At 37.9% G+C, this 27517-nt stretch overlaps 1 protein-coding gene and 1 long non-coding RNA gene across 2 annotated transcripts; one reads left to right on the top strand and one right to left on the bottom strand.

Moving 5' to 3' along the window:
* Positions 1-2770: 2770 nt before the first annotated feature.
* On the top strand, positions 2771-16414 carry LOC107581722 (uncharacterized). Its single transcript, XR_001608860.1, has 3 exons — positions 2771-2783; positions 9895-9897; positions 16329-16414. It is a non-coding gene; the product is annotated as an uncharacterized lncRNA (long non-coding RNA).
* Positions 15741-17343, bottom strand: LOC107581721 (actin, cytoplasmic 1-like). Its single transcript, XM_016267358.1, has 4 exons — positions 17104-17343; positions 16355-16793; positions 16078-16259; positions 15741-15993 (listed from the first exon to the last, which is right to left on the bottom strand). The coding sequence occupies exons 1-4, from the start codon at positions 17335-17337 to the stop codon at positions 15850-15852; spliced, it is 999 nt and encodes a 332-aa protein (XP_016122844.1). The 5' UTR covers positions 17338-17343; the 3' UTR covers positions 15741-15849.
* Positions 17344-27517: the final 10174 nt, after the last annotated feature.

Below are 27517 nucleotides of genomic sequence, written 5' to 3'. Positions count from 1 at the left end.
ATGTTTGTGTCTTCCAGTGTGACATTCCAATCCTATGGCGATGGTGCTGGACTCTTATTCTTCTGGAGAACTTTGGAGTTTTCTCTGAAAGGTACTGCACATTTCCTCCAGCACACCATTACATTTGCACCCCCTTCTGACCAATATGAAATGAACTAAGATGCATATATATTAGAGTGCAGAAACCCTACAAGAGGCCATTCTGTGTGTGTGTGTGTGAGAGATTAAAGTTACATTTTCCTTTAGTATTCTGTAATGAAGGAGATCCCAGTAATCTGACAGAAGTTGTGAAAATGCTCCATTACAACAGACATCTGCTCAGGGGGCCAGTGTGTGTGTTATTGAAATGTTTTAGTTTTCATATAAAAAAATGTATGATGCATGTGTTCTTGACTTTGGAGTAAAACAGCAATTACCAGCAGTTTTCTGCTTGACCAGCATGTTTAAGCCAGCCAAACTGGTCAAATTAAAAAGTCATCTTCAAATCCACTTCAACAAGGCAGTTGTCTGTGGAGGTATGAATATCTTGAGTTGTTTGTTTAATATATGTACTCACAATATATTATTGCATAATAGTTTACCTGTGTACTTATTTATTTATTTTAGGCTATACTATACATTTTTGCAAGCAATTATTGGTGTGATTATTTAGTTGTTAAATAAGGAACAAGGAAGGTTTTTCTGTGTCATTTACAGGGAGAATATATATATATATTTTTCCCAGTACATCTTGTCTTGGGAGCACCCTTTGAGTTTACATCTGTAAGTAGTTATCAGTTAAAGTAATGTTTATGATGTTGTAGCAGTTGATATTTAAAGATTTATCTATGTTTGTGTCTTCCAGTGTGACATTCCAATCATGGACTCTTATTCTTCTGGAGAACTTTGGCGTTTTCTCTGAAAGGTACTGGACATTTCCTTATAAAAAAATGTATGATGCATGTGTTCTTGACTTTGGAGTAAACTTGTGATTAAAGTATATTTCATATAAAATGCCCAGAAGTTTCAAAGATTATTTTTAGTATCACAAACAGGAAATAACTCGCATAATTCAATGAAACGAATAATTATAAATAAATTACACAAGATTAATATTTTTTAAATGCTTAATATATCATTATAAAATGCATACATACATAAAGTATGACGTATCGTGTTTAATAAAAGCAAATTACCCCTTAAAAACTGTAAGGTGGCGTTACTGTGTTAAGAACGTAAGCTCCGCCCCTCACTTCCGGTTCTGTGGCTGCGGTTCTAAAACTGCTGGTGCTACGGGTCTGCAGCTGGATACTATTGTCAGAAGGGGCCACAGCTCAACGCAAAGAATCATTATGCTAATAAGACAAAAAAAAGCAGAAAGCAGGCATGCAATATTCATAAACTATTCAGGAGTCATTTAGCCGGAATGCTCATTTAACGAACTGAGGCGTGGAACAATTAACGCGCGCCAAGCAATGGAAGCGTACTGTGATGGAGAGGACGTCGGCAGCTCAATCTCTCACCAGGGATGCCATTTGAAGTTCCAAACGCTAATGGTTGACTTTTCCTCTACACTTCCCCTCAATATCCAGAGTCCATTTTGTGTCTTCCATCACCAAGGCCAGCATAAAATGGCCTCCGAATGGAAGCATGGCTGATTTTCACCGGTACCAATCACAAGCTGCGTTTGAATGGAGATATGATTGAGTGTTTGCTTTAGGACTGCATTAAACATTAAGGTCCTCGGAGCAAGGGTCGTCCATATTGCGGGAGCATTTTACCATTTATGACCCATTAAAATGATTGCAGTATAAAAACAAACGTTTACCGGCAGTCTCAGTCCATCAGTATAAAAGGGAAAGTGGAATAATTCAGAAGTGATTGCTGGGTAGAAAATGGCTTCAGTGAAGCGGTGCTTTGACCCTCTGGGGTCTAGATTGGAAGGAGTCTCAGTCCAGAGCCTCTGCCTTCCTTCATTACTGCATGTGCTGACAGCAAACAAGCTGACCGGCATTGCTCGGGGCCACGAGGCCTGTGTCATGGCTCTGAGGCCCAAGACCTGGTCCTGTCATGGCCCATATCGCTCTGCCTACCAAATTGCTTCCCCCTCAACAGGAACAGGATTTATGGCAGTATGAAGCGCAGAGATGCATGTCTCACCGTGCTCTCGGCTGTGCTTCAGGGAGGGCCCTGTTCATATTATGATCTCCGGGGCATTGCAGTCACCGCCTCAGCATTAAGACAAAATGAGAGAACAACACAAAGCACTGATGCGTGTGTGTGCGCACATGTTAGGAATAAACCAAGAAAATGTGTGCAATGGACCTCAGCTCCTCACAGGAGAGCCATTTGCCTTGTTGTTCCAATATCCTGCTGTGTGGATACATTAGTGGCCGACTCCCCCATTCCAACTGTCACCAAATCTCCAGGCTCCCATTGTGGCAAGAGAGAGATGCTCAGAGCCTTGGTAATATCACACTGTCATTTTGCCGGAAATGGTAATCTTTTATAAGAAAAAACATGAGATTTTTTTTTGTAACGGAAAGCAATAAATGACCGGTTGCATTGTGTTTTTGTACATTATAAGCTGTCTTGGAAGGGACAGGCTGAGATTGCACATGGTTTTTATAGTAAAATTACACTGGGAAATTGCATGATGGAAGTGAATCATAGTATCTGTGGGTTATTCAGTCCTGGGAGTACTGAACTTATTACCGGACTTCATAATGAAATCTGCAGTCAAGCGCTTCCAATTTGTTTCACAGTGCTTCATCGGAGAGGGGCGTTTGTTTAGCTGCGCTGACGTGCCGTGATGTATTTACTCTGATAGCGCCTTTGAGCACACATTGGCTATCTAGTGGTGGCATATGCTACTTGGCAATTTAAGGCCGAATGTAAAATGCCGTTCACAAGCATTCCCACTTGGTTTTCTATTGGCCAATCTGTTGCAGAGTTGCATATTGTATGATGAAAGTTGCATGCGACTCATGTCAATGATTTCCCAGCATTCAACCTAGTCGCACATGCTTTGCTATTGATTGCAACAACATCATCATCAACAACAACATCAGCCATGCTGGTAATAAACTGTGCCAAAGTTGACTTATGGAGGTGAAAAGCCAAACTCTAGCTCAGCATTTTCTTTCAGGCAGAGTGTACGCGAGTGAGAACCAGACAACCGGAAATCAAACTGAGCAAAAGGCAGATACTTTTAAATCAACACCTGCCACCGTGTTTCTTATTTGTCATCTGTGATTCCTCTTTGAGTGTGTCCTAAAAGCTGGGGGGGGGGGGGGGGGGGGTTGATTGCAGTGGTTGAGCCATTATGTTTGACAAAATGGGACCTTCAAACCCTGCGGAGCACTTTTCCCAAAGATTGCCAAAGTATGCAGTCTGAGGGGAGGCTGGGTGGGGAAAAAACCCAGATCTATCGCTGGGAGGATTGCTTTTCCTGCTGCCTTCCTATCAAGTCACCGTTAACAAATTACTGTCGATCTATTCGGGAATTAGCAGTTGGGTCCCTAGAAGTGAAGGGCTGATAGATAGAGGTGTTAATAAAGGCTGCTCCCCTCCTCTAGCTGTGACGATTGTCAAAGAGGGAGGTGGGCAATAATCAGCAATAGGCCATCTACACCGTTCTTCTGCTAACAGAGTGAATTCACAAACGTACCACACACACCTGGGACGCCTGTCTTTTGAGGAGGGTTATTTAACAGTAATTCTGGCTCTGTGTTGCAGAGAATGATTTGACATTGGTGGGGGTGAATCCTGCGACGCCCCTTCGGTTTGCCGTTGAGGAGGAGGAAATCGACTGAAGGAGAATTGTTACCCTCAATAGAGTCCACAAACCGTGCAGTCAAGGGCTGGTTTCATCCGTCAAAGCTTGGCCCAGAATTAAGTGTTTTTACACAGGGAATCACGTCAAATGAAGTTATATATCCAATCAGCCCGATGAACATATTGGAGTTTTGACTGTCACAGTTTTAAACGGTGGGAAATAATGAAGCTCAGCTCAACTGCCAGTATAAACTGGCTGTTGTCCTGAAGAATAACTCGCGAAAGCTAGGCTAGGATGTTATTACTTTCTGTCTTAAAGCAGTGCCAGGTTTCATTTAGCATCTATTAAATTGTCAGTTCAATCTGGTGATGATTAGTTGATAGACCTTATTCTACACAAATATCATTAAAATTTCATTCGTATTTAGATTGACTGCAAACAAGATTACGATTAATATGTGACCCACTCCATAATTGGAAATTGTCTTGAGGAAGTAATTTGGTGTTTTATGCATTGACTGAAATTAAGTAATTTAAATAGTGATAAAAAATCTTCACAGATTTTTTTTTTTTTACATGTTTGCTTAATTTATTCAAGCATACATTTCAGTAACTAAGATATCAATAAATGATGACAAAAATAATCAAAGCATTTATAGTGCATATATTCATAGTTATATTTACAGTTTTAGCTATATGCTCTTGTAAATTTATTTCTTGAATTTCATAATGAAACTGACATAATTTAAAAGCTGAGACTTTGTTTAATAAAAAAACATTAAATGTAAGAATCAAAATTCAAAGTTTTTGCAGAACTTTTTTTCCACAAATGGCCCACTGTGACTTCCGGCTCATTTTGATGGAGCGTCACATATAGTATGTCCGACTCATTTTCCATCTGCTAAATACCTCTTGTCGCAGTAGCCAGTAGTAAGGATACTTTTTTTTTTTTTTTTTTTTTTTTTTTTTTTTTTTTTTTTTTTTTTTGCTTGTAGCTTTATTGTGCTCATTTAGGACCAAAAATTTAGCATATTATTATGGCACCATTAGCCTCTGCTGTTCGATGCTTTAACTACACTCTCTGGGCCAAGTATCTTTTCTTCAATAACAGCCATTAAAAAATAGCTGAGTATTCTGACTAAATAAATTTTTTGCAAGCAACAATATCTCATATTATAGTTTGTATATGTTTCACTTTTTTTGTTTTGTTCACTTAAAACCATTAAATAGACGTTCTGAAATAGATTTATTTATTATAATAATGACATATTTTGCAGAGTCGTCACAATGTTTTTTCCTGATGAACTGATGGATTTTTCTGTGTTTAGCTTTATCATGTGCATGTATGTTTAGTTCATGACAAAATTTAATTCTTTTCACTCCACAGCTTAACAGACTGAATGGGAAATGCTGAAAATTATTTCCACCCTTTTCCATCTAAAGTCTTTTCTTCTTTTCCTCATTTCCATTATGTGCCTTTTCAAATGTTTTGATTGTGTGAGACATTTTCTTTTTACTACTTCATAATAAAGAAGCGGATAGAAGACTGCTGTGTTCTCAAATGGCTCACTATCTGGTTATTAATCTGACAAAAGCATCTTCACCAAGATCAACTGAAAGTACTTGCAGTGCAGCTCCTTTGCCAGTAATAACAAAGCGTGCTTTTTTAATATGCAGACAGAGAGTGCGAGTGCATAAGCAGTTCACACTCAGAAAAGTGCCAAGGCGGTCTTGAATTTTAATCAAATCTCGACGAATGCTTCTTTGCGTAAAAGAGTGCATGTGAAGTAAATGCTCTGAAATGACACACTGAGGTTCTGAGCGCTCTCGCTGCATGCTAACATACGATGCATTCATCTGCTCAAAGAGAGGCAGAGGAGACCATTGATCCGTGTTGCCTGGAGGGGTAAAGGTCTCCTTTCCTGCGGGATCCGTTAGGTCTGCCTCAAATATTCTGACAGGAGTCCCAGATGGAGGCCCACCACTGAGCTCTCCCATTCCACTGCCGCCGCGCCCCTCTGAAAGAAACAAACAGTGAAGAAGGAGCTGTCAACACCCAAACTGCCTGGAGGTTCTTCACCTTCTTGCATTAGATGGTCCGGTCCACTGTAAACACACCTGAAGCGCTGAGCTTTATCCTGTAAACTGTGTGTTGAAAGCAGAGTTCACTCAGCGACGACTGACGCCAGGATGTGAAAAAGTAAACCTCGTTCCTCTTTTCCTTTCAGCTGCCCTGCGGTGCCAGGCCTGCCGAGAGAGTTGGGCGGAAACTGTCTTTCTGCTCCCTGAAGGCAGGTAGCCGGCCACTGTGATGTTCAATCAAGCCTTGCACAGCTCCACACTTTCTAACTCGAAAAGAATCTAATCCATCATTGTCACTATAGCGTTTTTAGTTTCGCACAGCATTCGCAGGCAATGCACTGAATGTATAACACATCTACCTGTGGTACTAGCAAAGTGCTTTTTCCATACATGCGGCGAACTCCACAATGCACAATAACTTCGTCCCTGATTCCACCTTCAGTGAATGAATAGAGACTGGCAGAGAGGCCATGAGGTTGTGTTCCCTCTGAGCTCATTAGTTTCATTCTACACCCGATGTCCTTTCAGACTGATTGATGACCTTCATCTGTAGATCACAGCATCTGGAGAGCAGCAGGATAGCTGAGATTGTGCTGCAGCACAGGGTCCATCAAGTGTGGAGTCCAGCTGCTCTCTGTCCTGGCGTCTAGAGTGTGTGACCATGGGCGATTGGTGATTTCACCCAGTGCCTGGAACATTTCTGACAGCTTCAACAGCTCGACTGGGTGAGTCACATAAACAAAGTGGCACTCTATGTCGAAGCGTCCATTAGCTCAAAAACATGTTTAAAAGAAGAGCTCGTACAAAAGTTCTGTCATCATTTACTCACCCTCATGTCGCTCTAAAGCCACATGACTCTTTCTTATTTCTATGCAGACATTTTGAAGGCTGCGTCGATCTAAAGCTACTGAATCTATGCCGCTGTTACTGAATCTTTGGCGCCACGGTAAAAAGATATAACATTTTACCTCAGTTTTACTATGAGTACGCGGTCTACACTGAAATTAACTTTGTTTAATAAATGGCAAAAAACGTCTTTGTATTGAGGACTTTGTTGTGGACTGTAGGCAAACACAACATACAACGCTATACCAGTGTACTATAACTCGATTCTCAAATAAATGAGTCGGTTCTTTTTAGAGAATCAAAAAAATGCCGGGACTATATGCTATATGCATCATATAGCTATATGCAATATGATGCCAAATCAAAATTTGATTATTAAATATTTAAATATATTAAATATTTTGTTATCTATATGTGATAATTTTTTTTATTAGTATTTTGATTTAACATTTTTTTTAACTTCCAGTTAGTGCACAATTTTAGTTCTTCCATGTAAACTAAACAATAACATGGCCTTGACTAACTGAAATAAGTTGAAGTTTTTCATCTTAATATTTTTATTTTATTTTTGCTTTATTTCAATTAATAAAAAATGTTTTTACATTTACGTTTATTCATTTAGCAGATGCTTTTCCAAAGTGACTTACAAATGAGTAGGCTAATACAAGCAATTCATCATAAAGAGGCAAATAAATATGAGAAGTGCTTGTAAGACAAAGTTTCAGACATAGTTTAGAATAGTACAAGCTAGAACAACACTAAAATCCAATAGTTTACCTTACTTACATTTAGTTAGTTTTTAGTAGTTATCTTTACTTAGTTGTTATACTTACTAGGTTTTATTAAGTTACAGCTACTTTCAAGGCAAATAAAACAATTTACTTACTGTTTTGAGTGACACTTACTTAAAATATTCAAGTAGCCACAAAGGAACCAATGACATTAATAAAGCAGTGAGAGGCAGCAGTGCACTAATATGTTGCTAATGTGCAACATAACAACAGAAGAAGAAGAAAAGAAGACGACGACTTTTCACCCATTTCCTCAATGTCTGCAGTTATCTTTCACTAGTTGCATTCACTCGTTTCCCAAAGTCATCTTGAATGTTGAATTTTCAATACAACTGAAATATTTCAGAGAACATCACATAAGCTAACTTCATAAATTGCTGTTGATTTTCCTAAAATGTTTTTATTTTTATTTTTAACTCACCATTATAGTGATTAGCGGTCCCTTTGGTTGGGCACTTGGAACTTCGTTTATGTTACTATAATTTTCTTCCTGTTAATGTAGTAATGCATCATGAAGTCAGAGTTATTTGTTTCAAGGGAAGAAAAGTAATAAATAGATTACTTTTAGAAGATGACTTACCTTTGAATTAAATCTTTAGAGAGAGAGAGAGAGAGAGTGTGTGTGTGTGTGTGTGTGTGTGTGTGTGTGAAATATATCAATATATATCGTGCCTAAACTGTCCATTACCTGTGACCAGCAGTCCAAACATAACAGCTCCTTGTTGTATTAAATCTTTAGAGAGAGAGTGTGTGTGTGTGTGTGTGTGTGTGTGTGTGTGTGTGTGTGTGTGTGTGTGTGTGTGTGTGTGTGTGTGTGTGTGTGTGTGTGTTAATGAGCTGTTGCAAATTTTATTTTCATAAATAGCTTGAGATGCTTTTAATTGGGTTTATATAATCCTTATATAGTGTGTGGTAGTATGCTGAAATCACATACAGTCTTAAACATTCAGCTCATGAATCACAACAATGGTAACAATTCAATTTCATTTATTTTCATTAATTGTAACAATAACCATTTTATTTGCTCTTTTTGTTGTGCTACTACTGACACAAGACAGCAAATAAAATTGGCAAATAAAATCAACAACTATAAAACAAGGAAACTGCATAATTTATTCTGCCGCAATGCACTCTGGGAGTCAGTGAGTAGCTATACTAAGTCATGAGTAAACCTAAATGAAAGGATCAAGTACTCCCTACAGTTATTTTTTAGTTACTAGAACTCTCGTGTAAATAAACTATACTAACTAAGTATTTGTCAGTACAACATACTATTCCTATTTCACTTTACTTCGTTTTTTCAAGGCAATCGGTTTGCATGCTTCTTTTAAGTAAGCCCAACTAATTCGATTTTACAGTGAAGGAAGGATTAAGAAAAAGTGACAGCATAGAGGAATTTATTTATTTATTGTTCAGAAGGATGCAGCTAAGTGCTCACAGAAGAGATGAGATGAATGTCCCTTGAATGTTGTCAGGGATTCTGTGTTCTGGATGAGGTTGGTAAGATCATTCCATCAGTGTTGCCAGGTTTTCACAAGAAAACCCGCCCAATCGCTAATTGTCCCCATTAAAAATCGCGTTCCGGGGGGTATACGGTTTTTTGGCGTGGGTCCCCTGCTAAAATTTGCATTCAAGGGGATAAATATCATGTTATTGGAGTCGCTTCAACCCGCGGACATGAAAAACCACCTGCTGGGTGACATTTATGGAGTTATGGAGCTGCATGACATTTATGGAATTTTAGTTTGGCCTAACGATAATAACCCTGTTTCTCTATTGTATCGGTGACCGTGATTTCACCAAGTACATGTTCCTGGATCAGCATCCAACATTCCTATCAACCAATCAGAATTGAGGGATTACTTTTCAGGAAATAACTGTTTTAGGCTTACGATTAGGGTTAGGTGCTTTACACCCTTGTTGATCAGCTATCATTTCACACTGTTTTTAGGAGTAAATTATGGGTAGGGTTAGGTTTAGGGGTAGGGATTGGGTTAAGTCTATATTTTTGGACAGTTATGTTGATCCAGGATCAACAAAAGATGTTGATCCAGGAACATGTCTTACTTGGCAAAATCACGGCGACCCTATTGTATCGTATATGGCTTGTCATATATAAGTAAATATGGTGTCACTTTTCGCGTGCATTTACTTTACTGCTTTTGTGCCTTTTTAGAAGCTTGAAAGCTTTAGTCCTCATTCATTATAACTGCATGGAGAAGAGTGAAAGAGTTACAGCAATGCAGTTCTACAGGTGCCACCACTGAATGCTACATTGTGACGCACGAGTCGAGGTCCATCTTGTGTCCCGGCTGTGATGTGTTAGTTAGCTGTGATGCTCCCCGCCTCAAAACAAGACACCATTATTTGTCTGATAGCTTCTGTTCTGTCATTTTGTCTGTAAATGTCACGCAGCAAGGGAGTGACGAAAAGGCTGACCGCTAAGCAAAAAATAATTCCGCTTTTTGGGGGGTCTGGCTGCCTTTTCCTGAGATTTCATCCTTCCCATCTCGTGACTGCACTGTAAATGTCTTGGATGCTGCAGGGATGTCACCTCCAGCGGTGTGAGCTAAAACACAGGGGGGAGATGTATAGATTCAAGGATGAAGTGGTTTTTTTTTGACAGTTACATTCTAACCATGTGCCCAGAGCTGGACTCTGCACCTGCTGTGCCATCTGGGCACTATCTCACAAGCCCTTATAACATTGATGCTCCCGCGGCTGTTCTATATGACTGACATATTCATACACCATGCATGTTTAAAATGTCCAAGACATATGGCACTTTTTGGTAAAGGCCTCACTGAGCACTATGTTTATTGGACGTATATCTTTTCAGAGCTGGAGCGTGACATAAAGCTCCCCTGACAACATGCAAACAGAGCACAGGAGAGCTGCTGTTACTCACTTATGTGCACATTACAACTAACACAAAGCTGTGCTTAAATGAAGACAGCAGGGTCAATGGGCTGTGAAGAGATGAGTCAGAGGATTAGGGCCTGCAGAGAATCTTCCCACAAGACTATTCAGGTGTCATAATATCACAAATGTTATAATAAGATAGTTATTAGTGGAAAACACTCATTTTATCTCAGGACATAATGATTAAATGCCTTTGTGTACCACATAAGAAGTGTTTCAGTAATGCAATAAGCCACTTAAGGATAGTTGCCACAAAACGGCAATTTTGTCATCACAAGTCATCCATATGTCATTCCAAACCTGTTTGACTTTTTTTTTTTTTGTGGAACAAAAAAGAAGAAAGCTGATGTTTTCCATACAATGAAAGTGAGTGCTGATCAAGCACTGTCAAGCTCCAAAAATGACAAAAGATCACATTAGATATAATGTGTTTATTTTGCGCCATCTGATATGCTCACAGGGGTTGGCATCCTCTAAAATCTTTTTTAAAATCTTAAAAATATGTTACATTAACAATAATCAAAATAAACTTGAGTATGAGATGAGTCAGAGGATTAGGGCCTGCAGAGAATCTTCCCACAAGACTATTCAGGTGTCATAATATCACAAATGTTATAATAAGATAGTTATTAGTGGAAAACACTCATTTTATCTCAGGACATAATGATTAAATGCCTTTGTGTACCACATAAGAAGTGTTTCAGTAATGCAATAAGCCACTTAAGGATAGTTGCCACAAAACGGCAATTTTGTCATCACAAGTCATCCATATGTCATTCCAAACCTGTTTGACTTTTTTTTTTTTGTGGAACAAAAAAGAAGAAAGCTGATGTTTTCCATACAATGAAAGTGAGTGCTGATCAAGAATGACAAAAGATCACATTAGATATAATGTGTTTATTTTGCGCCATCTGATATGCTCACAGGGGTTGGCATCCTCTAAAATCTTTTTTAAAATCTTAAAAATATGTTACATTAACAATAATCAAAATAAACTTGAGTATGACTCAGGTGTTATATCCCACATCTTTAAATGCCATATTATAGCTTAGTGTGGTGTTTAGAACGACATGAGCGTGAGTAAGTAATTACAAAAATTGTTATTGTTAGGTTAACTATCCCTTTACAGCCGTGCATTATGGGGATTTAGGTTATGATGTTTACATGATATACGTGATGGTATTTACATTAAGCAATGGTACAAAAAATACTTGATTTCTTTATTTTTTGAATATTTAGTTTAATTCGATTCACATTTATTTTGTGTATAGTGTTTGTACAGGCGTATCGTTGCAAAGCAGCATTACATAAAATGCATGTTTCTACATTACAATTAAGGGTAATCTGTTATCAAAGCTGAGTGTGTCAAAGTAATGTCCATCTGATAGAAATGTGCTAGCTTCTAAGGTTCTAAATGTACTAGTTCTAGGATCATACATATCATGCAGTTAGTTAATGACAGTATTTAAACAGAAATGATGAACACAAATTAAAGCAATGATTACATGCTGTGATCATGATGATTATAATATAGCAGTTTCAGCTGTTGATTGAGAGTTTGCGCCATCTGATGTGCTCACAGGGTTTGGCGTCTTCTAAAATCTTTCAAATATACAACATTAACAATAATAAAAATAACCCGTTTTTCCATTATAGTTAAGTTTGAATGATTTGCAGCAATTCAGTTGTTGTGTTTTTAGTACTATAATTGTAAAAAGCATTTAAAATGAACACAATACATTTTACCAGGACATGTAATGTTACTGTAAATAGTTGTAAACAGTTTACAGTACTTGCTCATTTTGGGTATGTTACATTGTATGTTGTTCAGTCAATGTTTACAGCCGGGTGTTACAATGATGGCATTTTGTCTTTGTAAGGGTAACATTGCAACAAAGCATTAGCAATTGTTTATGGAAAGGGATATTATGATGATCTTTAATTCATCATGTGGCTTTCTGTTTTATTCCATGTCATTATGGTGGTTATTAGTATTTATGGTACAAAGCAGATTTTAGTAGTATAAGTAGGCTGGTATATTAATATTATTGGTTAATGAAAAACAGGCCTACAGTTATGAAATGCAGAACAGGCATCAAAATGCTTCCTGTAATGCTTGAAGCGCTGGTACCGTATTTTTTATGGTGAATATTTGTTTCTTTAATGCATGGATAAATAAAGAATCCTTGGTTTGATTCTTTTTAAAGTGGAATGACAGTGTTTGTTGTGCAAGACAAAGAAATGCAGCGATGATCACAACACCTTGACTTTGTGGAATGACAGCGTAAAGCAACTTCCTGCACATCATTCGAGCCTGTGCAGAGCTGTAATGAAAGCCATGATGAATGTGACATCCAGTGAATAGGGACATTGTGTAGAATCCCTCTGACGGCTCAGAAAACCTCTAATCCACAAGCAAATTGAACTTGGAATCAAGCATCTATTTATTTGCATGATTTGATTTAATATTCTAAGACTAGAAGATGAAAGATGAGATATTTATTAGAATAGCTGAAGATTTGACATTCAGATGGCTTGTCTCACTTTTTCAATATTTTTCCATTTGAGGCCAGAGTTAAATTGCTCAGAGGACAGACTGGCTCGCGTTTGGTTGCCCTCGTGGATTATCCATTACTTCAGACAACATCTTTCTCAATTTCCTTGAGTGTGGCACATTCCCCATGCTTTTAATGAAATGGTTTAATTTATATTTGAGTTAGGTGACATGGCAGATTTTTACATATAATTCTAGAAAGAGTATAGAAAAAGAGCAGTTCATTGTGCATTCACAATACAAATTCTTTTTTGTGTCAAACAGTCATTTAAAAGCTGTATTTCATATGAACTGAAATAAAAATATAAAGAGCAAAAGGAAACAGAAGCATCTAAGTGGCTTCTCATAAGTATTGTAACATATTGCAGAACTGTCTCCTAATGATGAGTTACCTGCCATTATAACTGTCCCTTGGGCTCTGCAGGAAATGGGACTCTGTACTAAAAGTGGAAGACGCTCTTTTCAAATGAAACTTTACAAGGACACTGTAACCAATCAATTATACTCCACCGTATGATGAAAAGATTTATTTCTTGAAGTTAGAAAAGGCCTAGATCATCACAGATACTGAACATCTGGCAGCACAGATATTTATGTAGTTCAAAATCAGATCATTTTTCCTCTGTCAGCTGCAGAATCAAGGTTCTTATAGTTAACTAAAACTAAAACCATCAAAAACCTTTGTCACAAAATATATTTTAATCATTTTATTCATACAACTGAAATGAAAAGCTAGCTAGTTGTTAACATTTATTCTTTCTATTTAGTTTAAGTTGGTGTAAAATAACTAATAATAATTCAATAAAAACTGTATCACACTGACTTTTAACCCGTGTGCGTCAATTAAAATACGTTACACGTGTCAAAAAACTGTCATAAAAATGTGAAGCTTGGGAGCACAGTTAAGTTTGGTCTCATTTTAAAGAAGATCCATGGCAGATTATTGTTGAAGTAAAAAAAAGTTTATGAAAATGATTTATGAACGATATTTTATATAAAAGATATATTTTATGAAAGTAAAAATCTAAACAAGTTGTGTTCCAAATTTGTGGTTGATATCTCAAAAAATTAGCTTTCAGTAAGATTTTGTTTGGGCGCAGTACCAAATTTTCCCAATTAGATGGCAGCAAAACTCTGCTGGTGCACACAGTGGTTGGATTTGTGATTTGCAGTAGAGTTTTTCTCTCTCAAATATTATAAGAACACACACTCACACACACACACACAATTTTTTTTATGACACACATACAAACCGCACTCTGACATCCATATCAATTTCCCCACACAATTATAGCTGCATTATTAACCAATTGGTTCTATAATATGCAGAAAACTGGAATAAAGCGAGTGTTTGCTTTGTAGGCCAAACCTGAAAAAAATGGCACCATCTAGTAATTTTTTGTAAAATTTACGTTTTAACGCCTTGCCAACAGAATGAAAGCCTATTAACAAAAATTGCATCATTTTACAGTTAAATGGCACTGCGAAAATAGCAGTTTTAATGGGTTTCAATGGGGACATTTTTGTCCTTAATATCCTGAGAGGAACAATTTTGTGTACAGTGCAAAACAGATTTATTAAAAGTAATGGAAGTAAAATAGTAAAATTCCAAAAAAAATACACACCTGTGCCAAAATCTATGCAGTTGGCAATAACACAGGCAAAATGATAAAAAAATAAAATAAAAAAAAAACTGAAAAGGACAAAAATGTCCAAAAGGTCGCACAAGGGTTAATGAAATAGTTCCGTTTATATTGGAGTTGTGACAGCAGGTTTCATTTGTTAAAAAAATACATAAATGAAAAAAGTGTTTCATTGTAAAAAAAAAAAAAAACAAACAAAAAAATACGTTGTTCCTGAAATAAAACAACATTTTTATGTTATGTTAAAAAAAACTTTATTTCAATTAGTTGCCAAGGCAATTTCTCATTTTATATTTATTTTAAGTTGTTGAACTAAAATTAACTTAAACTAAAATTATAAAGAATAAAACCTGTATAGGACAGGCTGGCTTTTAATGAAATATTTCCATTTATTTTGGAGTTAGGTGACAACAAATCTGATTCGCTTTCAATAAAATAAATTCTTTTAAAAATAAAATAAGACGTTCATTGGTGGTTCATTTAAAAATATTTATTTGAAATATTATTTGATCTTATATTGTTTTAGCTAATTGCAAAGCCAATTTTAAGCTGATGTACTAAAATAACTCAAACTGAAATAATAACTAATAAAAATATATAAAAATAATTCATATAAATTGAAAAAAAATACAGATATTTAAAAATAAGAATGATACAAAATCTTTAAAGTTAAAATGAAAACAAAATATTTAAAAAAAACATTCAAAATATTAATAACTATAAAAACTATTAATAGCATCTCAATGAGACTAAAATAACACTGGTTAGATAGAGGGTCTGTCCTGGAGGCGACGCTGCTGTGAGCAGAAAACCTCCTACACGCTCAGTCGGACACTGTGAGGCACCACGAGATTGTTCTGAGACCTCCAGTGCTCGTTTGACCACAGCTCTTCAGGGGCCCCGAGCACAATGGATCTAATGACACTGGAGCTCGTCCATATCACAGGCAGCACCCCTCGCTTCTGTTCATTATAAAATCACAACCAAATTAAAACATCCTTCAGTCTAGTTTGCATTAAGCAATCAATCACAAATGCTCATGTCTGTGGGACAGGACTTAATGAGTCTCTCGAATAATTGTCGCAATCAATGAGAAATAGCGCTGTTTATTTGCCAAAAAACATTGCTGTCACCTTCACCGTTCCAGTTTTTAGATCCTGAGTCAAGCGCCAAAAATAACAAAAGCCATGCCAATGTTGTCGTTTGAAGTTTTTCTCTGCGCAGTTCGAGTCGGCGTGAAGTGGTAACAGTCCATTTAGAAGCATTTGCGGTGGACGATGGATGGTCCAGACTCATCGTACTCCTGCTTGCTAATCCACATCTGCTGGAAGGTGGACAGGGAGGCCAGGATGGAACCTCCGATCCAGACAGAGTATTTACGCTCAGGTGGGGCAATGATCTGTGGAGAGATGAACGATTAGCAAGATGTACAGCCGCCACAAATACCGATATGAGGCAAGTCAAAGTTCAGAGCACAGCTCACCTTGATTTTCATTGTGCTGGGGGCCAGGGATGTGATCTCCTTCTGCATCCTATCAGCAATGCCAGGGTACATGGTGGTACCACCAGACAATACAGTGTTGGCATACAAGTCCTTACGGATGTCGACGTCACACTTCATGATGGAGTTGAAGGTGGTCTCATGGATACCGCAAGACTCCATACCTGCAAAGGGAAGATGAATGGTTAACAAGTTCTTCAAGTCTCCTTCAAATCAAATCTAGAAGTACACAGCAGGTAATGTTTGTCAGGACACCTACCCAAGAAGGATGGCTGGAACAGGGCCTCTGGGCACCTGAACCTCTCATTGCCAATGGTGATGACCTGTCCGTCAGGCAGCTCATAGCTCTTCTCCAGGGAGGAGGAGGAAGCAGCGGTGCCCATCTCCTGCTCAAAGTCAAGAGCCACATAGCAGAGCTTCTCCTTGATGTCACGGACAATTTCCCTCTCGGCTGTGGTGGTGAAGCTGTAGCCTCTCTCGGTCAGGATCTTCATGAGGTAGTCAGTCAGGTCACGGCCAGCCAAGTCCAGACGGAGGATGGCATGGGGCAGGGCGTAACCCTCGTAGATGGGCACAGTGTGGGTGACACCATCACCAGAGTCCATCACGATACCAGTGGTACGACCAGAGGCATACAGGGACAGCACAGCCTGGATGGCAACGTACATGGCGGGGGTGTTGAAGGTCTCGAACATAATCTGGAAAGAAAGGGTTTGAGAAGTTAACTTCACGCTCAAAAGAGTTGCAACACTATCCACACATCCATGCAGAGGTTAGTTGGAAACCTGGAGTAAAGAATCCAAAAGTGCAGAAAGAATAAGTGTGGCAGAACACTGCAAAACAGGCAGGCAAAGTATAGATAACCTGCTGCTTCCAGCAAGAGAGGAGAAACTCAGGAGCTCAGAGGACACAAAGCCTGGAGGAAGTGAATGAATGAACGGGAGAACTTAAAATGAGGTAACAGGACAGACAAGACTTCAAAGCACTGCTTGATGGCCAAAAACCAACCTGTGTCATCTTTTCCCTGTTGGCCTTGGGGTTCAGGGGGGCCTCTGTGAGCAGGACGGGGTGCTCCTCTGGGGCAACACGCAGCTCGTTGTAGAAGGTGTGATGCCAGATCTTCTCCATATCATCCCAGTTGGTGACGATACCGTGCTCGATGGGGTACTTCAGGGTCAGGATACCTCTCTTGCTTTGAGCCTCATCACCAACGTAGCTGTCCTTCTGTCCCATACCAACCATGAAACAAACGTAACTTATTTGTATTAACATTTTAGCATCAGCAATTAAACCATGCATGACATTGAAAGATTTATTGAGATAATAGTTACTGTATATAAGCCCAAAAGTAAGAAAGTCTAAAAGTATTTTATTTACAAGCAGGACATATACTCATCAATATGGCCTATTCCTCCCATCCCCCAGCATTTTTTTTTTTCAAAGAATGCCAAACGTCCATCCTAAACACACAAGTTGCTGTAAGATTAGTAAATAGTAACTAGGCACCAAACTGTGATTAATGTGATGTGACATGCATCTTCCAATGCAGTCTGTGTATTTTTATTTTGAACGGCCATGCTTCTCTTTTGTAACTTTTGTAGATTGGACTGGGGTCTTGTTACAGCAGATGTGCTTTTGTGAGTCCATAGTTCCCCAGAGGACCACCACCCTTCCCTGATAGCAGCCTGCCTTCCCCCACTTCAGCGTTCCCATTCATCTCTAAATAAGGTACTATCCTAATGATGTTCAACCTTGCTCCATGACATAAGACGTCCAGAGCAATAAAAATTATGTTGTCGGCTATCACCATGACAATGTCATTGTACTTGAGAGTGCTGAAGTTCTTATCTTGTTTCTGATATAACAAAAACTATTGAGAAACATGATTATTTAAACAAAATACTTTCTTAATATGGAGTCAGGCAGGGAATTCTGGGAATATCAGTTTACAGTTTTTGACTGTAAATTATACATTGATTTATTCTTTTTTCTTCTAAAAATGGTATAATTAACATTAGTGTACTGTAAAATTACATGAAATGTCTGGTTAGATCTTTAATTTTTTTTTCTTGTATATACAGTAGTATGGGAACTTACTGTTAACTATTAACTGTTTTTTTCTGTAGCATTTTTACAATATTTTACAGTTATAATTACACTCATTTTTTACAGTGTACATGATGCACTCTCTTTTTAAAAAAAAGTTCTACTCACTGTAGTGATGTAAAAATCTGATCATTTTAATGCCTTGGATCTTTGAATCTCATTCAGGAAGATAAACAAAACCTTATTCAAGTTTATTTCATTTTGTTTATTTGAGCTATTTGAGTTATTTTGTTATTTTCTGACCAAATTACCTGATGTCTATGTTAGTATGTATATTTGTGCAAACTTTCATCATATTCCGGGTTAGAAAATTATGATAATGAAGCCAAAGACAAATCATGAGAAATGATTGATGACTACTTGAGGTAGTGGGACTGGGTCTTCGTTCTTCTATCACTTGACAGCCACATACACTATGTGCAGTAAACAGAATTAATTAGTTCACCTGAGGCATTTTGTTCATGAACGAACGGATGTTAAGCATGGGTGGTCACAGAAAAATGTACAAATATCACTCTTGAGTAATATAAAAATCGTCAATGATTGACACACCACCCCACATTGACTACTGCTAACAGGCTATTAATGAGATTAAAAATGTTACTGATTCCCTGTTATTGAGATATACATAACTTATATTGATAGAATTTCTTCAGAGATTGCATAAAATGCCTATTTACCATTGTAAGCCCATGCATTATCAATGCATGCTTATGATCAGTTGACATACTGGAACATAGGATTAATGCATTTGGTTGCACTACTGTGTGGCCTGCAATTTTCCTCTCCAAATGCATTGGGATTTACCCAGAGCCAAAGGGGCATGTGAGATGGTACTACCATATCGGTCAGTTTCTAGCAATAACTGCTTTTCGACCAGGACCCTAGGCCTGTTATTCTACCCTCCACCACCTGTCTGCCCGTGAGAGGAGTGCTGAGCAGGGATTGGCCCTGGAATGAGTCAGACATGCACGTCCACACTCCAGACTCAGTCAGCCTTTAAACCAGCATGGGAGAGATTACTGTGCCAAGCAGCATCGCCTAAGCCTGCTACAGGAAGTTGAGTAATGCTAGCAGGAAAGAGATCCTGCATCATAATAGAATTTTGCATATCAGAGAGCGGTTTCAACATAGCATACACTTAATGCAAGATTGAAATGATCCTTGAAGAATATTTCAGCAAGGCCAGTTCATGAAAGCTCTGGTTTTCTTAGAAGAAATTGCCAGATTACTGTCTGCAAATCATACCAGTCATGTTGACTACACCGGAACCTTTATCTAAATATTCTAATGAAAGCTTGCTGTCATTTTGTCATGACCCTATTCATCAGACCTTTTATTCTGAAGAGTTTCGTATTAATGTCTCTTGTGCATGAAATATCTGCCATTTCTGAGTGCTGTCTACATGAAACTGATTAGGTGTGGCACTTTCAACATCTTTGGCTAGACTGAGTGAGCTGTACCAAGCCCCAGCTCCAGCATTAATAAAGGCAGAGACCTATGTTTGGGTCATCAGTGCACAAAACATACATTCTAACTTCCAGTCTAACCAATAGCTGAGCACTGACCTAATTAACTACTAAACAATTGTCATTTACACAGATTTTCTTAACTTTGAGTTTCAACAGATTCAGATCTGACCCAGTCAAGTAAATATGCTCATTGAAATGTAGCTCCTTCCTTAAAAGATTCAAATTCCACCGCATGAAAACCAAAGGCCATTGTTAGTTGCCAAATAAGGGAATGACCTACGCATGTCTTACAGGAAGTGTATTTTTAAGGGATGACATTTCTTCTGCAAGTTTACACAGGAAATTACATTCAAATATTCTGGTGTGGTGACAGTGTAGCCAACTCAGGAATGTACAGATGAGTAGTACATACTTACTGTTCCATGTGCAGTGCACGTTTCACTCTCACTTATGTGTAAAAGACAACATTAGAGCACACAAACAGTTTTTTATTTTTTTTTATTACTTTGTAAACAGCTGCCCACCTCATATGGGTGCTTTATTACTTTAAGCAGAATTGGTAAAGAGCTTATGAAGACCATGTTTATTGTCTAATTGTATTGCCTGATTTTTTTTTTTCCATGTGCAGTGCACGTTTCACTCTCACTTATGTGTAAAAGACAACATTAGAGCACACAAACAGTTTTTTATTTTTTTTATTACTTTGTAAACAGCTGCCCACCTCATATGGGTGCTTTATTACTTTAAGCAGAATTGGTAAAGAGCTTATGAAGACCATGTTTATTGTCTAATTGTATTGCCTGATTTTTTTTAAAATAATATAATTCCCTCCACCAGAAGGCATTTATTTGTTTAGTTGTTTTATATGTGCATCTCATTTCATCACTCATTAACATAATGCTGAAAAAAAACCTTTCATTTTGGGACTTAGCATAACATTGTGTTTAAAATATGAGTAATCGAAAGGAAAACCACACTAAGGTTTTCTGATGACTGCTCTGTTTGAAACCTTTTGCCACAATCCTTGCAAGTCTTTAACTTATTTTCAGTGACTTGAAATGCACTGACTGACTGTGCAACGTGAAAGAAATAGACAAGTCCTTTCTTGTAGAGCAATTTGGGAGCTATTTTGGCTCAGGTGTGGCACAAAGCTCAGAATAATAGCCAACGGAAAGAGTGTCTTTTGTAAATGTACAATATTCTACAAGTAATGTACATTTAACAGTGTAATATAATGTCATTTACAATTACGTTTTTGTCAAATTAAAATGTTTTCATACACAGGCCTGTAAAACTGTGTTTGACATTTGAGTATGATAGGAACCCTTGACATCACCAGATATGTGAAGAATTTTCATGGAGAGAGATAAGATGCAATATAACAAGAACTTCAGCTTGGCTTGTGCTGCATTTGTCCTCTAACTTTGTCCGCAAAAGGATTCTTCATATTTATTTCCTCAAGGGCTTTTACTGTAGATGGTTTGTGCACTTTGGCTGTGTAAGGCCTCGCCCTCTGGTCGATGTAACAGCAACCGCCATAAAAGGAAATCTTTAAGTGTGTCACATGGTAACAATGTCAAGAATTCAAGGCACTTGTCACATGGGACGTTCTCATGGAAATCAGATTGAAACTTCTAGACCTAATGAATGAAGCAGCGCTTGGTCAGAGATGCTGGGGAGTTTTAATTAAACAAGGAAGTTTTTACTTTTGGTTTGCTGCAGTTTCAAACTGCACAATGTGAGTCTCTTTCCTTCACACATGCTTGCATATTTGAGTATTTTGTCAATTCAACCTTCACAATATACAGAAATGTTTCTGATATTTGTTTGTAGTATTTCATTTAGGTTACAGTTGGATTTCTGTTTTGTTTATTTGAGTTAAAGCAACAGTGTTCCCCATTCATTTCTTTAGTGAAAAACTGAAGGTTTGCCTCCAAATCTGCCTCACTATGAGTAAGAAGGAAGTGGTTTTAAATAATGACAGCGAGGTCATATCCATATATAGGCAACGATGACTGATGATGTCTCAACTTTAGATAGCTGATTTCATCTCTCTGTGTTTTGCCATGTTCTCTCAACATCATTCGTTCACATTGCACTTTCACACACTAACGCTTGACACAATCCATTAAGCCAGATGTACTATCAACAGTCTCTCGCTCTTTTTCAAAATCTCTCTCACTTTTACTCTTAATCTACCGCTCCCAAACAAGCACACGTTCTCATACTCGCACCGTCACTCTCATGCTCGGCCCCTCCTTACACTGTTTAGACAGCAAACAATTACGAGTAGAGAGCTGGTGGGCGGGGCGTAGCTTTATCTTCAACTTCTCAGCCTCCATATATGGAGAGGACTAGCAGGTAGTGATTGCCAAACTTAGTCATCAAAGCATGTGTCTCATTTATTGCACCCTCAGCTTGTGTTTTACTTGGGCTCTGAAGACGTGCGACTCTTGCCTTGTAAGCTCTGACTTTTTTCTGATTTCCCTTTTCTCCACAAAATTCCATGACATAATATGCTAATTGATTTTCAGCGGCTGAGATCTTTAAAAGAGTTCGGGGTCACTTCCTTCAGCTGGATTTGCGAGAGAAAATGGCATTGTGCTGTAGCAGAACCATATACAGTATCTTCAGAATTGACTTGTGGATGTGGCCACAGCAGCTTTTCCTTTGGTTTACGAGGTGGTAAATTCCTCTCAGCAGATTGTTATTTGTTGATTATTGACTGAACCAGTGTCACGTTTAAGATTGAGGGACACAAAAGATTTCCCCTCTCCCTTTGGCTGAGAAAACTAAAGCGAGTGACCACATTTGTCAATGAAGATCCAGTCTGAATTATGTTTAGGTCTCAGTGTGTTCACTGTGCCCAGTGCCACAACTGTTCTTTAGAGAGGAAAATTATAGATTGTGCCCATGACTCTTGACTCAAAAGTTTTGTTAGGGTGGGTATGGCTGAGCCCATATGCATGGTAATCATCAACTTGACATTGTGGGATGAAACAGTGGTTTTTGGGTGAATGCTTGCCAATGTCAAAGTCTACTTTCATGGAGGCACAGCAAGACGTTCCCTGAGTGCCACTAGAATTACCTGCAGCTCTTATGTAACTAAATCTTATTTGCTCATGGAAAGCTGACCCTGATGTCCCTGTAATTAAGAGTTAAGCCCTTGTATCAGTCAACAGCCACTCAAATGTGCATTAACCATTCAATGTATGTGAGCAAAGTGTACAGAATTTAGAAACATCTTGGGAAATGAATATTTTAACCTTATTAGATTCTATTTCCTTATTGTTTCTATTAAAACTGTATAACATAAGAAAAATACCGTAATGGATCCAAAAATAAGACATTTGTTTTGAAGGCCCCCAAATGCTGTTTAAGGTGACTAAACTGTGTTTAAAAACAGATTGAACATGAGGACTATAGTTCACAACATCGCTCAGTGCAGGCGTTCCTAACATACAGAATGTAAGTCAGGAATAACATCCCCATTTCCTCATGTTACATAATGCGCATTTTGCACAGCTGGAATACTCGGGCCTGTTAACCATGTAATGAGGCCGCAAAGTGAACATAAAGGCTGCTGATATTTAGAAAGCTTTAAAACTCACTGACTTGCAATTCAGGAATCGCGCATTCAAGTGGGGAATTAGCATTTTAAGCCAACTAATTTGATTCACGTCATTCAGGATTTAATGCCGTTAATTATTCATATTCAGACTTTATTAAAGCTGAATCTTCCATATTGTGACCTACTTTTTGACTAATGCAACCAGCTTTTCACACACCTTCTCTGGTAAGCATAGGATCTTTCCTCTTTTCAGTGCACAAACAATTCAAAAAGGGAGAGGCACGCCTGTTTTTCGGGGCTCTGCTGTTTTATGGGGAATTGAAATTGAGATGCTTAGTATTCTGGCTGGCCCTATGCCTGGCCTCTCTCTCTTTTAGCTCCATCTCTGAACTGGAAAGCCTCTCCACCCTGATCCCCTCTCTTTCAGCAGCATTTCATTCCCTCCCTCCCTCCCTAAAAACACAGCCAAGCCAACTGCCGCAGGCAACAGAGGGTCAGTCAGAGGCCTTTAAGGGTACCGTGACTGCAGCAATAATCTTGCTAAGCCATGGAAAAAGCATTTTTTTTCATGACAGGCCGAGTCTGGGAGGGTCTGCCTTCATACAGTGTGTGCCCATCCCACCACCACTCTTTATGTATGACTGACTGGCTGATGCTCTGTTTACTGGATGAGGGCTGACGTCACTTCACCTGCTTTTGGGTCTAAATATTGCTGTCTGTTAGAAAGGAAAAAGAGCACTCTGGAAAACCATTGTCATGTAAAGTCTGGATGGAGTTTATGAATGTTTAAATGGAATGTTCATTTGTAAGGTCAAGTACAGTCAGAGTTTTCTTGTTGAATATTGATGAAACAACAATTTGTTTACAAAGAAATGGTTTGCTAAGTTTGGTTTGATTACAAATTATGTAAATGCAGTAGTGGTCTATCTCTAGATGTTTATAGAAGTAGTTCTGGACATTTCACTTACATTTTAATGTACATTGATTGTATAGGTGTACTTCAGACTTGAATCTCCATTATGATTGCTGCAGTCTGTTACTTCTTAGTAATAGAAAACACTTCCTCCTCCTGAACCAATCTAACTGTGTTTTGGTGGCATTTTTTGACCATACTGGTTTTCACTCCTTCAGCCCCTTAAACAGGGCGGCCATTTACCCCAAATACTATCATTCCACTTGTTTGACAGTTACAGAAAAACTGTTGATTTAATCACTTGAATAATCATAATCAAATCATGTTTTCTCTGAATGTCTGTGATACTTTTAGAATCCTCAAAATAATTACGTTAGAATAAATCTATTAACTAATAACACTTCTAAATATTTTGTTGCACACTGACCTCATGGATCAGGACTATTGGTGTATTCAAGTCTTCCTGGGAAGTTTGTATTTTATAAGTTGGGAAATTGCAATTATGATGTCAGGTGCAGATCACTTTGGTCAGAGCAAGATGGCAATGCACATTTTCTACAAAAAATACAGCAAGCTCTTTAAACTCTACTTCTACAAAATTATGAATAAATTTGTGCATCAGGTGTGTTTTTGCTTATGTTTTTATAAAATGTTCTAAAGATTTAAACTGTAAACTGAATTGTTATTTATGATATTGTAATTGTATGTTGTTCAATAAATTTTGTATATGCAACTTTTTACTGTAAATAAAAAAATATTAATTTCATACATTTTAACAAATTAACCAACAACTACAGATGCTGCATCCTTTGTGTCCACCATCTTATCTCAATGATACTCTCTCATCTCGGAAACTCACAAAAATCCTGAGTTTCCCCACTTGTAATTGTGACATTGTGGTGCCGTTCATGTGTTCAACTCACGAATACGATCTTTCCTGACATGACTTGAACACCATTATTTTGCAGTTCATAGGTGTTTTTTTTTATATCTGGGGGTTGTGTTGCTGTTTAGTCTTTTGGAAGAAAAAATGGTCTTCTGATGATTAAAGCAGTTTACTATGCCAGTGTAGCTTCTTCAATTGAATGTGAATCAGAGAAGTCTTTCAGTCTAAATACAATTCTAAAAATGGCATCAAATATCATGAATTGTTACTGTGTTATGGAATGTGTTTGGTAGCATGCTTCTTGATAAACCAAGAAAATTCGACACATTCTGACAGTAAGAGCGGGATGAAGAAGGAAACAGGGTGAACTGAATAAGAAAGGAAGCTAGGGGAATCCAGAGCCTGCTCCAGGTCTGTGACAGCTATGCCCTAAAAAGGAAATCCAGTCTGTGGGCATGATGGGAGGGGCACCCAAGTAAAGAGAGAGGCAGAAGCACAGGCCAGGTAATGACAGACAGGTCTCCCTCTTGGAGCTGGCAGTCCCAACCAATTAGCTGCCGCCTTGTTTTACTTTAGGACTGTGTGAATGAAGCTGGGGGAAGCCACAAGGAACCCCTGATCTAATTAGCTGTCCCGTTGACCATTGTGTTTACTACAGGTAAGCACTACCCTCGTCCCACCTATGCCTTTAATGCATGCTGCAATGCCTAAAAAGGCAATTGAAGGTTGACAGCAGGGATTGGCAAAACACGTCTGGAAATTTTGATCCTGTCTTTCCCTCTGTCTCTCTCTATTTTCTCTTTTCACTTCTCTGTCTCTGCTCCTCATTCCTTCTCTCTCAGTCTGTTCCAGGAGGCCAGAATGAGGAATCAGTCTACAGATATTATGAAAAATTAGTTTGACCAGCTATAGCCACAGAACCAGTACTGTGAACATTAAGGTTTCCAAAAAGAGATGATATTTCCATAATGAATGGAATATTTGGGTCAGGTGTTCTGCTCGAGGGAAGAGCATGTTGAAATAACACATTTACCATATTCAAATATCTGTTTGTGTTTCCAGTGATTAATATCTGTGAGGAACATGGAAGCTTGAGCAAAATTGTTAAAGGGGAGCATTTCTTGTCAAGATAACAAGCAGATTTGCAACAGCAAATCACAAATGGAGTCAAGTGTAATCTCAGAAAACATTAAACTAATTTCTCAACTCTGTGTTGAAGTTTCATTTTAGAAGCAACAGATCTTTTCTTTCATATTGTTACATATGTAGTGGTTTGTTGAAAAAGAAAAAAATGTAGGCCAAGACTTGGTTCTGTCCATCAGTTGATTTGAAGGAGGCAGATCTAATTGTGAGCTCAGTCAATTAGAAAAGGGTTTAAGCGGACTAAATGATTGATGAATTTTGGTATACGTCACCAGAGAGAAGTCTGATGTTTAAGTGGATGGTTATGAAATTCTGATTAAACATTTTAAGCTTTAAAAAAATTAAATGTGCATGAATAAATTGTTCATAGCAAAGGTCAATTACATGCATTTAGAAAACAGGGTGAATTTCATAGCATCTTTAATTACTTTATCAATTAGTTCAGTTCATTTTAGTGCAGTAACTATTCAGCGTGGTCTCATTGTTTATACATAGGTATTAATACGTAACATTTACAAGCACAAAACGTACATTTTTGTAAATTTTTAGTGACGCTAAAACATACAATTTAGACGTATTTCAACATTTAATACGTACAAATCGTTACGTATTTTTAGCTAAAAAATGTAAAATATTTTCGTATCTTTTATATTAGGGCTGGGACAATAAATCGATGCATCGCGATTCGTGGATCGATTCTCTCTCGAATCGATTCTGATCATAGTTTTTAACAGCAGATGGCACTCTAGGCTAGTTTTTAACCGCACACTCAAATGCTCACGAAGAAGAGTAATGTAAGTGGTTAAATGTACTTGCACATCGGCTTTTATGATGCTAGATTAATGTAAACACAGCCCACTGTAAACATCCTTGTAATTCGCTTCAACCTTTTCGAACTTTATGAAGGATTATTTTAGGTACAAGTGGGGCCTATGTAAGGAACTGGAAGCAAGCAGAATACGGCTATTTCTACAGCACGCAGTGCCATCTGCTGTTAAAAACTAAGCTCAGAATCGATTCAAGAAAGAATCGCGATGTCTTTGGAAAATCTCAGAATCGATGCAGAATCGTTTCTCGATTTGCAATGCATCGATTTATTGTCCTAGCCCTATTTTATATCATTAAGATATTCATATCAATGCATTTTTATCAATAAGCGATTTAGATTTTTAAACCCCTTAACCAACCCCCAAACCTAAACCTACCCGTTTTATTGCGAATATGCATTTTTATCATTTTATCAATAAGCGATTTAGATTTTAGACCCCTTAACCCACCCCCAAACCTAAACCTACCCATTTTATAGCGAATATGCATTTTTATCATTTTAT

This window comes from Sinocyclocheilus grahami, unplaced genomic scaffold (genome assembly GCF_001515645.1).
Source record: "Sinocyclocheilus grahami isolate Dianchi unplaced genomic scaffold, SAMN03320097.WGS_v1.1 scaffold37.1, whole genome shotgun sequence".
In the NCBI taxonomy this organism is placed as follows: Eukaryota; Metazoa; Chordata; class Actinopteri; order Cypriniformes; family Cyprinidae; genus Sinocyclocheilus; species Sinocyclocheilus grahami.
This window is presented reverse-complemented; position numbering and strand designations above follow the sequence as displayed.

What these genes read in the sequence shown, in the direction of transcription:
- LOC107581721 (XM_016267358.1), bottom strand. Translation starts at nt 17,337, where the DNA reads ATGGTTGGTATGGGACAGAAGGACAGCTACGTTGGTGATGAGGCTCAA. An exon ending in ACAGGGAAAAGATGACACAG is followed by an intron (nt 16,794 to 17,103) that starts GTTGGTTTTTGG and finishes CTTTCTTTCCAG; the next exon opens with ATTATGTTCGAGACCTTCAA. An exon ending in GTTCCAGCCATCCTTCTTGG is followed by an intron (nt 16,260 to 16,354) that starts GTAGGTGTCCTG and finishes TTCCCTTTGCAG; the next exon opens with GTATGGAGTCTTGCGGTATC.